At 47.6% G+C, this 12,500-nt stretch overlaps 2 protein-coding genes across 2 annotated transcripts in view; both read right to left on the bottom strand.

Moving 5' to 3' along the window:
• Nucleotides 1-1,513, bottom strand: part of LOC113809841 (serine/arginine repetitive matrix protein 1) — a 1,671-nt gene extending 158 nt beyond the window's left edge. Inside the window, exon 1 of the mRNA XM_070114949.1 lies at nucleotides 1-1,513. This exon is cut by the window's left edge and continues 158 nt beyond it. Coding sequence (XP_069971050.1) covers nucleotides 1-1,513 — 1,513 coding nt within the window.
• Nucleotides 1,514-1,860: 347 nt separating this feature from the next.
• LOC113809840 (proton channel OtopLc) overlaps nucleotides 1,861-12,500 on the bottom strand; it is a 40,275-nt gene continuing 29,635 nt past the window's right edge. Inside the window, exons 4-11 of the mRNA XM_070114795.1 lie at nucleotides 11,928-12,042; nucleotides 10,733-10,961; nucleotides 10,108-10,262; nucleotides 9,204-9,336; nucleotides 8,552-8,681; nucleotides 3,543-3,684; nucleotides 2,834-3,205; nucleotides 1,861-2,305 (exon numbers count right to left, since the gene is read on the bottom strand). Of these exons, the coding sequence (XP_069970896.1) occupies nucleotides 1,997-2,305; nucleotides 2,834-3,205; nucleotides 3,543-3,684; nucleotides 8,552-8,681; nucleotides 9,204-9,336; nucleotides 10,108-10,262; nucleotides 10,733-10,961; nucleotides 11,928-12,042 (1,585 nt within the window). The 3' untranslated portion in view covers nucleotides 1,861-1,996. The remainder of the gene's footprint in view (nucleotides 2,306-2,833; nucleotides 3,206-3,542; nucleotides 3,685-8,551; nucleotides 8,682-9,203; nucleotides 9,337-10,107; nucleotides 10,263-10,732; nucleotides 10,962-11,927; nucleotides 12,043-12,500) is intronic.

The following is a 12,500-nucleotide window of genomic DNA, read 5'->3' on the forward strand; positions in this document are numbered from 1 at the left end:
GTCCGGGGGGAAGGGGGTGGGGGAGGGGCGTGGGGGAAAGGGGGTGGGGCATGGGCGCGGGGGAAAGGGGGTGGGGGACGGACGTGGGGGGGAAGAAGGGACTGTCGGTCGGGCGTCGGAGGAAGAACACGTCGGCGGGCTGCGGGACGAGCGGCGGCGGGCCGGGCGGCGGCGAGTCGGCCTCCGGCTCGCCTTCCTCGGAGGGCGGGCGCTGTCGGGGCGTCGGGCGCCTCGGAAGTCCGTCGTCGTCCCTCTCCTTGGCCCGCCACGACTCGCGCAGGCGCTGTCGGATGGGCGTGCGGTCCGGGAACATCCTCTCCGGCACGACGGCGTCCCCGGGCGAGCGCGGCGGCGACGGCGACGAGAACCCCGGGCGGTGGGTCTGGTGCCGCAGCCGCCACGAGTCGAACGGGTTCAGGTAGTAGTCCTCGTCCTCCTGCCACGCCTGCCGGACGCGCTCCAGCCGCGAGTCCGGGCGCCCCGAGCTGGTTCCGCGCCGGCTGGAGGACGTCAGCGGGCGGCTGTGGCGAGACGACAGCGAGGCCGACCTCGGAATGCGGCCGCTCGTCCGGTCCTCCCAGTCGCGGCGCCGCAGGGAGCCCGACGGCCAGCGGTGCCGTCGGGGCGCCGGCGACGCGGGGCTCGCGCGGCGCCTTCCGTCTCGCGGAGAGCGCGGCTCCCTCTGGCTCCTCCTCGAGGACCTGCGTCTCTCGAGGCCGAGGAAGGGGGACCGAGGCCGAGCGTCCCTGAAGCTCCTGGACGAGTGTCTTCTGAACGTGTCCCGCTGGAAGCTCCTGCTACTCCTGAAACTGGCGCGGTCGTTGCGGATCGCGTCGCCCTCCAGGTGGTAGCGCCCTTCCCTTCGTCGCCGCCTTCTGCTGCCGCTCCGGGTCGAGAGAGAGCGCCTGGGGAAGGGGGAGCGTCGGCTGCGTCGGGAGGAGCGTCTAGAGTCGAGTCGTTTGGGGGTGAGGTACGAGTCCGTCCCTGTGTCCTTGGGGCCGTGGTCGTGCGTGTTGCCCTGGTCGTACGCGCTGTCTGGGTCGCGCCTGTGGTCAAGGTCGTACACGTCGTGGCAGGTGCTGCTGGTGGCACTGCAGTCGGAGGGGTTCTCCAGCTGGGACCTCCCCGTCCTCCGCCGCGTCACCCAGCGGCGCAGCTTCTCGTACGGGGAGCTCTTCTTGGTCTTGTCCTTGTCGAGCCTCATCGTCTTGCGGAGGAGCTTCCGGAGCTCCTTCTGCACGGGCCGCGACGACATGAGGCAGCCCTGGTGCCCGTGGCCCACCATGAGCTCCTTGATGACGAGGCTGCGCTGTCGCTGCAGGCTGACGTCGGCGCCGAACAGGAGCTTCCGCAACTTGAGGTCCCTGCGCTTGAGCCTGTTCTTCCTCTCGTCGGTGGAGTGCGCCTCCGCCGGTGACACGAGCGTCATGTGCGGCGTCTCGTGGGCGCCGGGCGGCACGACGTGGGACGCGGGGCGCGCGAGTGAGTCCTGAGAAAAGTTGTACAGGTCCATCTGGTCGTAGAGTCGTTGGGGAGTGTGAGAGTCGGGGCGGAAGGGGATCACGTGGGTCGTGACGGGGACAGTGGCGGAGATCTGAGACTCTCCTGAAGAACAGGAGGAGGAGGGCGGCGCCGGCAGTCGGGGAGCCCTGGCGGAGGGCGGAGGCGGAGGAGCGTGGAAGGAAGGAAGTGGAGGAGAGGGAAGAGGGCGTTGAAGAAGAGGAGAGTAAAGCTGCGAAGGAGGAAGAGGAGGGCGTGTCGAAACAAGCAGTCGAGACTGTCTTTGGGAGGAAGGAGTCAAGTCCTCACCATGTCGAGGGCGAGCGGGTCGGGAGGCGGGAGGGGGAGGAGGAGGAGGAGGTAGGGGGGCGGTTCGCCTCCCCGGAGAGGAGCGAATCGCGTCCGAGTCCGAGGGCGAACCGAAATCCTGAGGAGGAGGAGGAGGAGGGTGATGGGCCTGGCCGCTTGGTTCTGAGCTGGCTGGAGGTGGTGCTTCCTAGTCGGCCTTGGTCCTGTAGGTGTTCTTCCAGATCTCGACGAGGATGACGGCCGAGTGGAAGCGGTAAAGGATGAGCAGCGGCACGGAGATCCTCGAGATGATGCCCCACGCCAGCGTCCCGTAGAAGGAGAACTGGAAGTGCTGGGAGATCCTCGTGTGGGTCATGAAGGTGTCCAGGATCCACAGCGTGATGTTGGCGAACAGCAGGAACGTGATCACTTGGCGGCCCGGCTTCGTCAGCATCTGGTACCTGGAGGTGCAGGTGCGCCGGCTCGCCTCCGCCACCAGCATCCCCTGCAGAGACACCTGGAAAAGGGGCGGCGATGCTTTAGAATGCCTTGCTCGGTGGCCAAAGGTATCAGTGTAAACAAGGGAAATCGTCAAGCGGTTTGACTTGATTTTGTGTTATGTAACGTTCATGAATAACGCAAAGACAAAAACTCTCTCTCTCTCCCTCTTTATTTCTGTCCACCATATTCTAAATTCTTTCCCCTCTTTCTTTCTAAAATCTAATCTCTCCTCTCTCTTTCTCTCCTGTTTTTCCCCTTTCTACGTTTTGCATCCCTCCTTTTCCTTCCCATCCCTTTCCTCCCTCCTTTCCCTCTTTCTCCTTCCCCACCCCTCTCCCTTACCTCCCTCCCCTACCCTCTTCCCTTCTTCTCCCCTCCCTCCCCATCCCTCTCTCCTCTACCTCCCCCACCCCTCTTCCATCCTCCTATTCCCTTCTTCTCCCCTCCCTCCCCATCCCTCTCTCCTCTACCTCCCCCACCCCTCTTCCATCCTCCTCTTCCCTCCCTCTCCCCTCCCTCCCCTCCCTCTCCCCCTCCCCCTTACCTGCACGAGCAGCAGTGCGTGCACGCAGAAGGTGGCGAGCGATTGCGAGTCGGTGTAGTTGATTCCCCCGACGATCATGCCGAAGACGGCGAAGAGGTAGACGCCGATGATGGTCGTCGAGAGGAGGAGGCGGTCGAGGTCGAGCGGCTTCGAGGTCGACACCGAGAGCTTGGGGATCTGCAGGAAGCCGATGATGGTGCTGATGACCGCCAGCCCCAGGATGATCATCTGCGTGGCGTTGCTGATCCAGAACATCGTGTCCTGGAAGTCGTCCTCGTTCTTCATCACGAAGAACATGATGAGGATCACGATGCCGCCCACGAGGCACAGCAGCCCGAGGAACAGGCCCTTGGAGGCGGAGCGGCAGTCGACCTGGGGGGGGGGGGCGAGTGAATAGTGAGAAAAAATAACACGTGAGAGATGAAACAGATAAAACTAATTAGTAATATATATTAACATAATGTATACAAAGATGTATATACACAAGTACATATATATCTATATGCACATACACAAGAAAAATAGATATATATCCAATAAATCTCAACCCAGATACAAAAAAATAAAAAAGGAAAATATTAAAACCCTGACAAAAATCAACAACAAAAACACCCAACCCTAAAAAAAAAAAAAAAAAAAAAAAAAAAAAAACAACTAAACAACAAGTCCTCCCAAGACGCCCACGACGCCCACGGGCCCCAAGCCGCACCTTCCAGTATCCCTTGCGGACGCCCCTCTTGTCCAGCGTGGCGGAGTCCTCGACCGCCGCCTTGCCCAAGTGCCCCAACTTCTTCATCTTCTCCTTGCCGACGTTGCACCACATGATGTAGGTGACGGCCGCCGCGATCAGGCTGTGGAGGGGGGAGGGGAGAAGGGGGGGGTTAGAATGGGTGGGGCAATGGGAGGGAGGGGGATGGAATGGGAGGTAGGGAGGTGGAGGGGGAATGGGAGGTAGGGAGGGGGAAAGGGAATGGGAAGGAGGGAGGGGGAGGGGGAATGGGAGGAGGGGAGGGGAAGAGGGATTGGGGGAATGGGAGGGGAAGAGGGATTGGGGGAATGGTAGGATGGGAAGGAGGGAGGGATGGGAGGGAGGGAGGAGGGGAGAGACAGGGGAAAGGTGGTAAGATAAAGGGGGAAGAGGGAGAAGGGGGTGAGGGGGAAGGAAAGAAGATGAGTGGGGGGAAAGAGGAGAGGATGATGGAGATGGAGAAAGGATGGATGATGAGGAGACAAAAATCGGAAAAGAAGACAAGAGGAAGGAAGAAAATAAAATAAAATGGAGTAAAGACGGAAGGAGAGGGGAGAGAATAAAGACGGGAATGATAAGAGAGAGGGAGAAGGAATGAAAAGAAAATGAAGGGGAAGGGAGGAGAATGACGTGAGTGGACGATGCAGTGAATAAGAGCGAAAAAGAATTAAATAGAAACAAGAGAACAGAAATAAAAATGTGACAGTGATATTGATATACAAATACCTGTTAATCAAATGAATTACACATTCTTAAAAAAAACATAGACCATAAAAATATAAAGAAAAACAGATAGAAAAAATATTCCTTGATAATCATGAATCCGTTTCATAGAAAACGAAAGACAAGACACAGAAAAGAGTAGATATAGGTTAAAGAAAACGGGAAATCATGATATGAGACCAAAAGGCGGTGTTTCTCTTCAAGCTGCATTTTGGCGATCGGGTTTCGTCAAGATTTCTCGGTTGAAAAAAAGTTTTGAAGCTGAATATCACAAAATTAGGTTGCGAAGACTTGCCTCTTGGAAGATTAGCCAAGATTTCCTCGCGGGGAGCAAGTTAAAGCAAGATTCTTTGGTTAAAGGTGCGAGCCAAAATGCATCTTGGATTGCGAATCCATGTACATATTGTATATAAATACATACTTAGAACCACATACACACACACACACACAAAGACACACACACACACACACACATACACACAGATCGAGATCTCGCCTTCACTACCACTCAGACACCCCCCTCCCCCTCCCCCTCCCCCTTTCACACCCGCCTGGCGCCCGAGCGGAGACGAGGGGCGCTGGCCTTTGCACACACACACACACACACACACACACACACACACACACACACACACACACACACACACAGAGTCACAATCACATACACATATGGTCATCAGATACGTGTGTATATCGGTGACTATGTATATATACATATGTATTTAAATACACATATACGCACACAGGAACACATACACATGAGGCATATTTTATGAATATACACGAATATGCATTCATAAACACACACATTCGTGCATACATGTACGTATTTATATAGAATATACACATCACTTAAGAATGTACACGTGCAAATGTTTCTCATAAATATACAAAGCAATAAATGTGTTCCACCCACACCCTCCCTTTCCCCTCACCCCCCCCCCCCCCCGTGTCCAGACGTGGGCGAGGCTCATGATCCCGCCGCCCACTCCTTCTCCTCCTCCTCCTCCTTCTCTTCCTATTCCTCCCTCTCCTCTTCTTCTTCCTCCTTCCTTTTCTTCCCTTTCTTGGCCTCTTCTCCTCCTTGGCAACGCTGCAGGTCTGGAGAGCAGCCAAGGGACGGCGCCCAGCGTTGCCAGCGCCCGCGAAAGACCTGCAAAATTCTCATAAGAAAGAGAGAGGAAAATGGTGGGCGTGAGAACCGTCTCGGTCGTCCTTCGTGTCTGGTGCGTGGGCGGGGTCGCGCGGGCGTCTTTTGTGTGGGCGGCTCGCATAGGGGCGATTTTCCTTTCTTTTTTTTTGTCTTTTTCTAGGATGTCTTCTTTCGGTTTCATGGCTGTCTCTTTATCTTCATTCGGGAGTCGTCTTTGCCTTCTAACACGGACTAGCTTATATAACGTATATATATACTGTATATATATATATATATATATATATATATATATATATATATATATATATATATATATATATATATATATATATATATATATATATATATGTATGTGTTAGTGTGTGTGTGTGTGTGTGTGTGTGTGTGTGTGTGTGTGTGTGAGTGTGTGTGTGTGTGTGTGTTTGTGTTTGTGTGTGTGTGTGTGTGTTTGTGTTTGTGTGTGTGTGTGTGTGTGTGTGTGTGTGTGTGTGTGTGTGTGTGTGTGTGTGTGTGTGTGTGTGTGTGTGTGTGTGTGTGTGTGTGTGTGTGTGTGTGTGTGTGTGTGTGTGTGTGTGTGTGTGTGTGCGTGTGTGTGCGTATGTATGTGTGTGTACATGCCTGTATCTATTGTCTATGACAGTAATTTCGTCCAGTCCAATTCTCTTCTACGACAACATTCGCCCAAGTAACGCTGATCTTGAACGAAAACTTTTGGTGCATTTTTTTCCCAAAAAGACAAGTTCACATCTTTTATTTCACTCAGTCTCCAACATGTGGACGTGACTGGCTTCGTATGGTGACCAAGCTGGTGTGCAGCGACAGAGGGTGTTGTCACCATACAGTCAGTAGATCACCATATCTTAGGATGTGGTGACTGATATATCACTGTCAGCAGCGACATATGGTGACTGAGATCGCACTACAAGATGCTGTATAGTGACTGATGGTTTAAAGCGACTGAATTATACAACCACTGATGGTGTAGTGTCTCGTAGCTCATAATCTCTGACGATGTATAGTGACTTGTATCTCACAGTCATCGTCTGTGTACAGTGACCACTATACACTACAGAAGGTGCTGTCAATTTTCTAAATGTGTATCGTGGCTGACAACACACAGTGCATAGTAGCGCTTGAAATGCGACTGATGTCATGCACTGGCTGACATCAACATATGTCTGAAGCGCTAATTAACTGATGTCAGTAACGTCCCACATCGGCTGACGCCCAGCCATGACGTCAGCGCGAGATACTGAAGGTCCGTCAGCAGGTAAACACACGAGTCATGTCATTGTCTGACGGCAGTGGCGGTCAGGTTGGGGGCGGGGCTAAGCAGAGGGGGAGAAGGGGCGTGATTGGTCAGGCGGGGGAGGAAGGGCGTGGCCAAACGGGGGATGAGGATGGAGGAGGGGTATGATTGGTTGGAAGGGGGAGGAGGGGGCGGGGTTTCGTGACGTCACGATCCAAGCAAGCAGCGTCATATGGAGGCCCCCTTTATTACTATCTTTAATTACTCTTTGTGTGTTCGTAAAACCAGTTTAAAACTTCACACAGTTGTAGTTGTTAATAAAAGTCATTAACCAGTTATATCGAAGGGAGAAAATAGCCCCAGTCTTATTAACAGCAGTTAGGGTTTATTAAACTTTTTTTTTTTTTTTTTTTTTTTTTTTTTAGTAAGTGCAGTGTGTCCAGCCCTGAGGTGTGGAGTCCAGTCAATCAAAGTCATGCACGGAAGTCCAGTCATGCAGAGTCAAAGAGAAGAAAAATTAACACACAGAATATATTCAACTTAGCCAATAATTACACTCTCTGCATTCTGTTCTAGAAAGTGTTATACACATCAATTATAAACCTTACTACGTATCAAAAGCTAAATTGAACTTGAAATTATAGATTTCTGTCAATTGAGAATCTAAATGGCAGTTAGATTTATATGAAATTAATCAACTTTGCTCTAGATTCTAATACCTGTGCTTACTGTTATTAAATAATTCCCGAATCCCCAAAATCAACCTTAATCAAGAGATATGATAAAAATAGAAATGAAACAATTAAAATATGATAATATATATGATAAAAAAATAACCAGAATAAAATTACACTTCCTCTTTATCAAAGCAAGGAGACCCTAATATTTACTTACTTATCATCTATATCACATATCTATTATTTCTATATCTATTCATTTTTATAGACAGCATGGAAGATAACTATCATTATTAAAAAAAAAAAAAAAAATGGAGAGGAATGACTAAGATGAAAAATTAAGGACACAGACGACCACCTGTCAGCCACCTGTCCACTTCCCATGACCGGAATTTTCTGTCATCGAAATTCAGAATGAAACTCGCTTTACCGGAAGAAAAGAAAGATATAAAAAAAATGATTAAAAAAATCAACTGTCATAATGGAGTCAAAATTTTCATTTCTCTCAAAATTGCTTTGATGATTTTACTCTATTGGATTTGATGAAATCGGATACATTAAGGTCATATTTCGTGATCGATTTTTATCTAAATAAAATAAATAGTTCTGTGATTCCAATTCTATATTTTTTCATTAGCAAGATCAAATAATTTTCCCTCTCTTGTAAATAGAGAAAAAGAGTGAAAACCTATCATTCCTCTAATAAAACCAAAATGATCTTTCTCAAAAAATAAAACTTCTAACATTCCACCTCCTTCATCAAAAAAAGGAAGAAAGAAAGAAAGAAAAAAAGTCTTTTCTCTCTCTCTCCATCCCCCCTCCCCCCCCCCCCCCTCCCCCTAGCCTTCCACAACCCAACTCAAAATCTCACAAAAAAAAAAAAAAATCCTAGAGTAAAAAAGAAGGAATCCCAGAATAAAAAAATATCCTGGAATATAAAAAAATAATCCTAGAGCCAAAAAAAAAAAAAAAAAAAAAAAAAAAAAAAAAAAAATCCTAGTTAAAAAGTAGGTTTCCCAGAGTAAAAAGATAAAACAAATCCTAGCGTTCAAAAAAGGAATCCTTGAATTCCAAAAAAAAAAAAAAAAAAAAAAAAAAAAATCCTACAGCTAAAAAGAAAATGACCAGATATCCTAGAGTCCTCGAGTCCTTCCCAGGCACCACTGACCTGTACTCCACCAGGAACGGGAACAGGTAGGGCTGCGCGTCGGTCCAGAGCCGCCCCAGGGAGTTGTTCTGGAAGCAGGAGTACAGACGCAGGACCTGCTCGGCGTGGGGTGGCACCTCGGCCAGGGGCACTGCGGGGGGGAGGGAGGGGGGGCGGGGGTGGGGTCAAGTCGTCTATTTACCTTATCTTATCATTTATCTATTTGTTTAGTCGTTTATGTATTTATCTTTTTTATTTAGTCCTTTATCTATCTATCTTTGTATTTAGTAATATATTTATTTATCTTTTTATTTAGTGATTTATCCCTTTATCTTTTTATTTAGTCATTTATCTATGTATCCCTTTATCATTTTATTTAGTAATTTATCTATTTATCTTTTTATTTAGTAATTTATCTATTCATCTATTTTTTTTTAGTTAATCTATTTATCTTTTTATTTAGTCATTTATCTATTTATCTATCTATTTTTTTATTTATCTATTTGTTACTTTATTTATATAATTACTTATATATATTTATTAATTTACTTATTGATTTGATGCATTTATTTGCATTTATCATTATAGTCATTAACAAAAAAAAAAAAAAAATAAATAAAAAAAATAAAAAAAAAATAAAATAAAAAATAAAAAATATAAAAAAAACACTTACTGTCGGAGTACATGACCTCAATGGAGTCAGTGGCCGACTCCCAGACCACCATGCGGATCCAGATGGCGACGTTGGTGGCCACCAGGTGCATGAACCCGAACCGCGCCACCTGCCCGAACTTCTCCACGATCACCTGCCGCGGAGAGAAACGTAAGTGTCGGTCTGTTTTTTAGGTCTGTGGGGGGGATTGTGGGATTGTGGGGGGAGGGGGGGATTGTGGGATTGTGGGGGGGGAGGGGATTGTGTGGGTGTGTGTGGGTGGGGGGGATTGTGGGGGTGTGTGTGGGTGGGGGGGGGGGGAGTGGGATTGTGTGGGGCGATTGTGGGATTGTGGGTGTGTGTGTGTGGAGGGGGATTGTGGGATTGTGTGGGGGGGATTGTGTGGGGGGGATTGTGGGATTGTGCGTGGGTGTGTGGGATTGTGTGTGTATGTGTATCCCAAATGTGCCCACATCCCGGATTTTGGACGTATCCCTTAAAAAATCCTAAATATGTCTGTATCCCTCAAAAAAAAAAAGAAGAAATAAAAAGAATGTGTCCTTATCCTTCAAAAGAAAAAATAAGAAAAAAATCCTGGATGTGCCCGTATCCCTCAAAAAATTCCTGAATACGTCAGTATCCCTCAAAATAGAAAAAAAGAAAAAATCCTGAACGCGTCCGTATCCCTCAAAAAGATCCTGAATATGTCCGTATCCCTCCAAAAGATCCTGAACGCGTCCGTATCCCTCAAAAAGATCCTTGAACGCGTCCGTATCCCTTTAAAAAAGATCCTGAACGCGTCCGTATCCCTCAAAAAGATCCTTGAATATGTCCGTATCCCTCCAAAAGATCCTGAATGTGTCCGTATCCCTCAAAATAGAAAAAAAAGAAAGAAAAGGATCCTGAACGCGTCCGTATCCCTCACCTCGGAGTTGACGAAGAGGAAGTGCATCTGCAGGAAGGTGAAGAGCGCCTGCAGGATCGGGTGGGCGAAGACGATGTCCTCCACGCACTCGCCCTTCATGGTAGAGTGCATGGCGATCTCGAGGCCGTTGAAGATGAGCGTTCCGAGGCCGAACACTGGAGGACGAGGTGGAGGAGGAACGGCGTCAGGTGAGGTGTAGATGTGTGTGTAAATTAGGGAATAAAGAGACACACAAACAAATAGACGGAATAAGAGCAAACATAAGAAAGAGAGACAAATACACGTAGAAACAGACAGACAAAGAAATACACGAAAGAGACAAACACACTTACAGACAAAGAAATACACGGAATAAAATTAAACGTAAAAAAGAGACAAAACAAATGTACAGACAAACAAAAAAATACATTAAAAGAAAAATGGAAAAAAGTCAAGCAAAGGAAAGATACAAAACACGTACAAAGAGACAAACAAACACACGTACATACATACAAACAAAAAAACACACACAAAAAAAAACAAAAAAAAACACACACACACACAAAAACAAAAAATACAAAAAAATACACACACACACACACAAAAAAAAAAACAGAACCCAAATTCCCCCTCGAGGAGGACCCACCCAGCGCGCCGACCCTCAGGTAGAAGGACGTCCTGGAGGTCTTGGAGCGGGAGATGTGCGCCCTCTTCAGCGTCCCGAAGGAGGTGATGGAGCCCGCCTCAGGATCCCCGTTCTTCGTCAGGTTCTCCTTGCTGGCCGTTATGGAGGGGCAGTTGTCGGCGATCACGGTCACGTAGATGCACATGATGGCGACGATGGAGCCCACGTACAGGTACATGAGGAAGATGCCCTGCGGGGGAGAGGGAGGGGGTGAGAGGGGGGGGGGTGAGAGGGGGGGGGGGGAGAGGGGAGGGGTGAGAGAGTGCTGGTGTGTTAAAACTCGCTCACCAGTTCTTTCACAAAAAAAAAAAAACACATATATATATATATATATATATATATATATATATATATATATATATATACATACATATACATATACATATACATACACACACACACACACACACACACACACACACACACACACACACACACACACACACACACACACACACACACACATATATATATATATATATATATATATATATATATATATATATATATATATATATATATATATATATATATATATATATATATATATATATATATATATATATATATATATATATATATATATATATATATATATATATATATATATATATATATATATATATATATATATATATACATAAATGTGTTACTGAAGATATACATATATGTATATATATATATATATACATAAGCACACATACACATACACACACACGCACACACACACACATACACACACGCGCACACACACACACACAAACACACACACACACACACACACACACACACACACATATATATATATATATATATATATATATATATATATATATATATATATATATATATACATATATATTCACTCCAAACTAACAAACAAAACCACTCCAAACATCAAATAAAACCCACACTCTAAACAAACAAAAGAAAACAAAAAAATCACTCCAAAACAAACAAAAAACCCCACTCCAAACAAACAAACAAAAATTCACTCCAAACAAAAACAAAAATTCACTAAAAAAAAAAAAACATTCACTCCAAACAAACAAAAACCCACTCCAAACAAACAAACAAAAAATCACTCCAAAACAAACAAAAATTCACTCCAAAACAAACAAAAAACCCCACTCCGAGCAAAACCAGCGCCACCTACCTGGAACGTGAGCGGCAGGACCTGGTTGTCGAGCACTTCGGTGAGGCAGAAGGCCAGCATGAGGAGCACCACCAGCTTCCCGTACATCCCGGACATCACGACCCACAGGTACGTGCTGTTGGGGAGGAGAAAGAGGGGAGGGAAGGGGGTTAGTGATGGGTTTAGAGGGAGGGGTGGAGGGGTGGAGGGAGGCTGGGAAAGGAGGGAAGGGGGGAGGAGGAGGGGAGGAGGGAAGGGGTGATGGTGAGGAGGGAGGGTGGAGGGGTGGAGGGAAGGGGTGGGAAGGGTGGAGGGAAGGTGGGAAGGGAGGAGGAGGGAGGAGGAGGGAGGTGGTGAGGTGGGAGGTGGTGATGGTGGTGATGGGATGGAGGGAAGGTGGAAGGAAGGGAGGGAGGAGGAGGGAGGTGGTGATGGTGAGGAGGGAGGTTGGAGGGAAGGTGGGAAGGGGGGAGGAGGGGTGGAGGGAAGGGGTGGGAAGGGAGGGTCGGAATCGGGGGAGGTGGCGAGGAGGAGGGAGAAGAGGAAGAATATAATGATGATGATGAGTGAGTAGTAGGAGGTATGTGTTGTAGG

Source organism: Penaeus vannamei, chromosome 36, assembly GCF_042767895.1.
Source record: "Penaeus vannamei isolate JL-2024 chromosome 36, ASM4276789v1, whole genome shotgun sequence".
Lineage (NCBI taxonomy): Eukaryota > Metazoa > Arthropoda > Malacostraca > Decapoda > Penaeidae > Penaeus > Penaeus vannamei.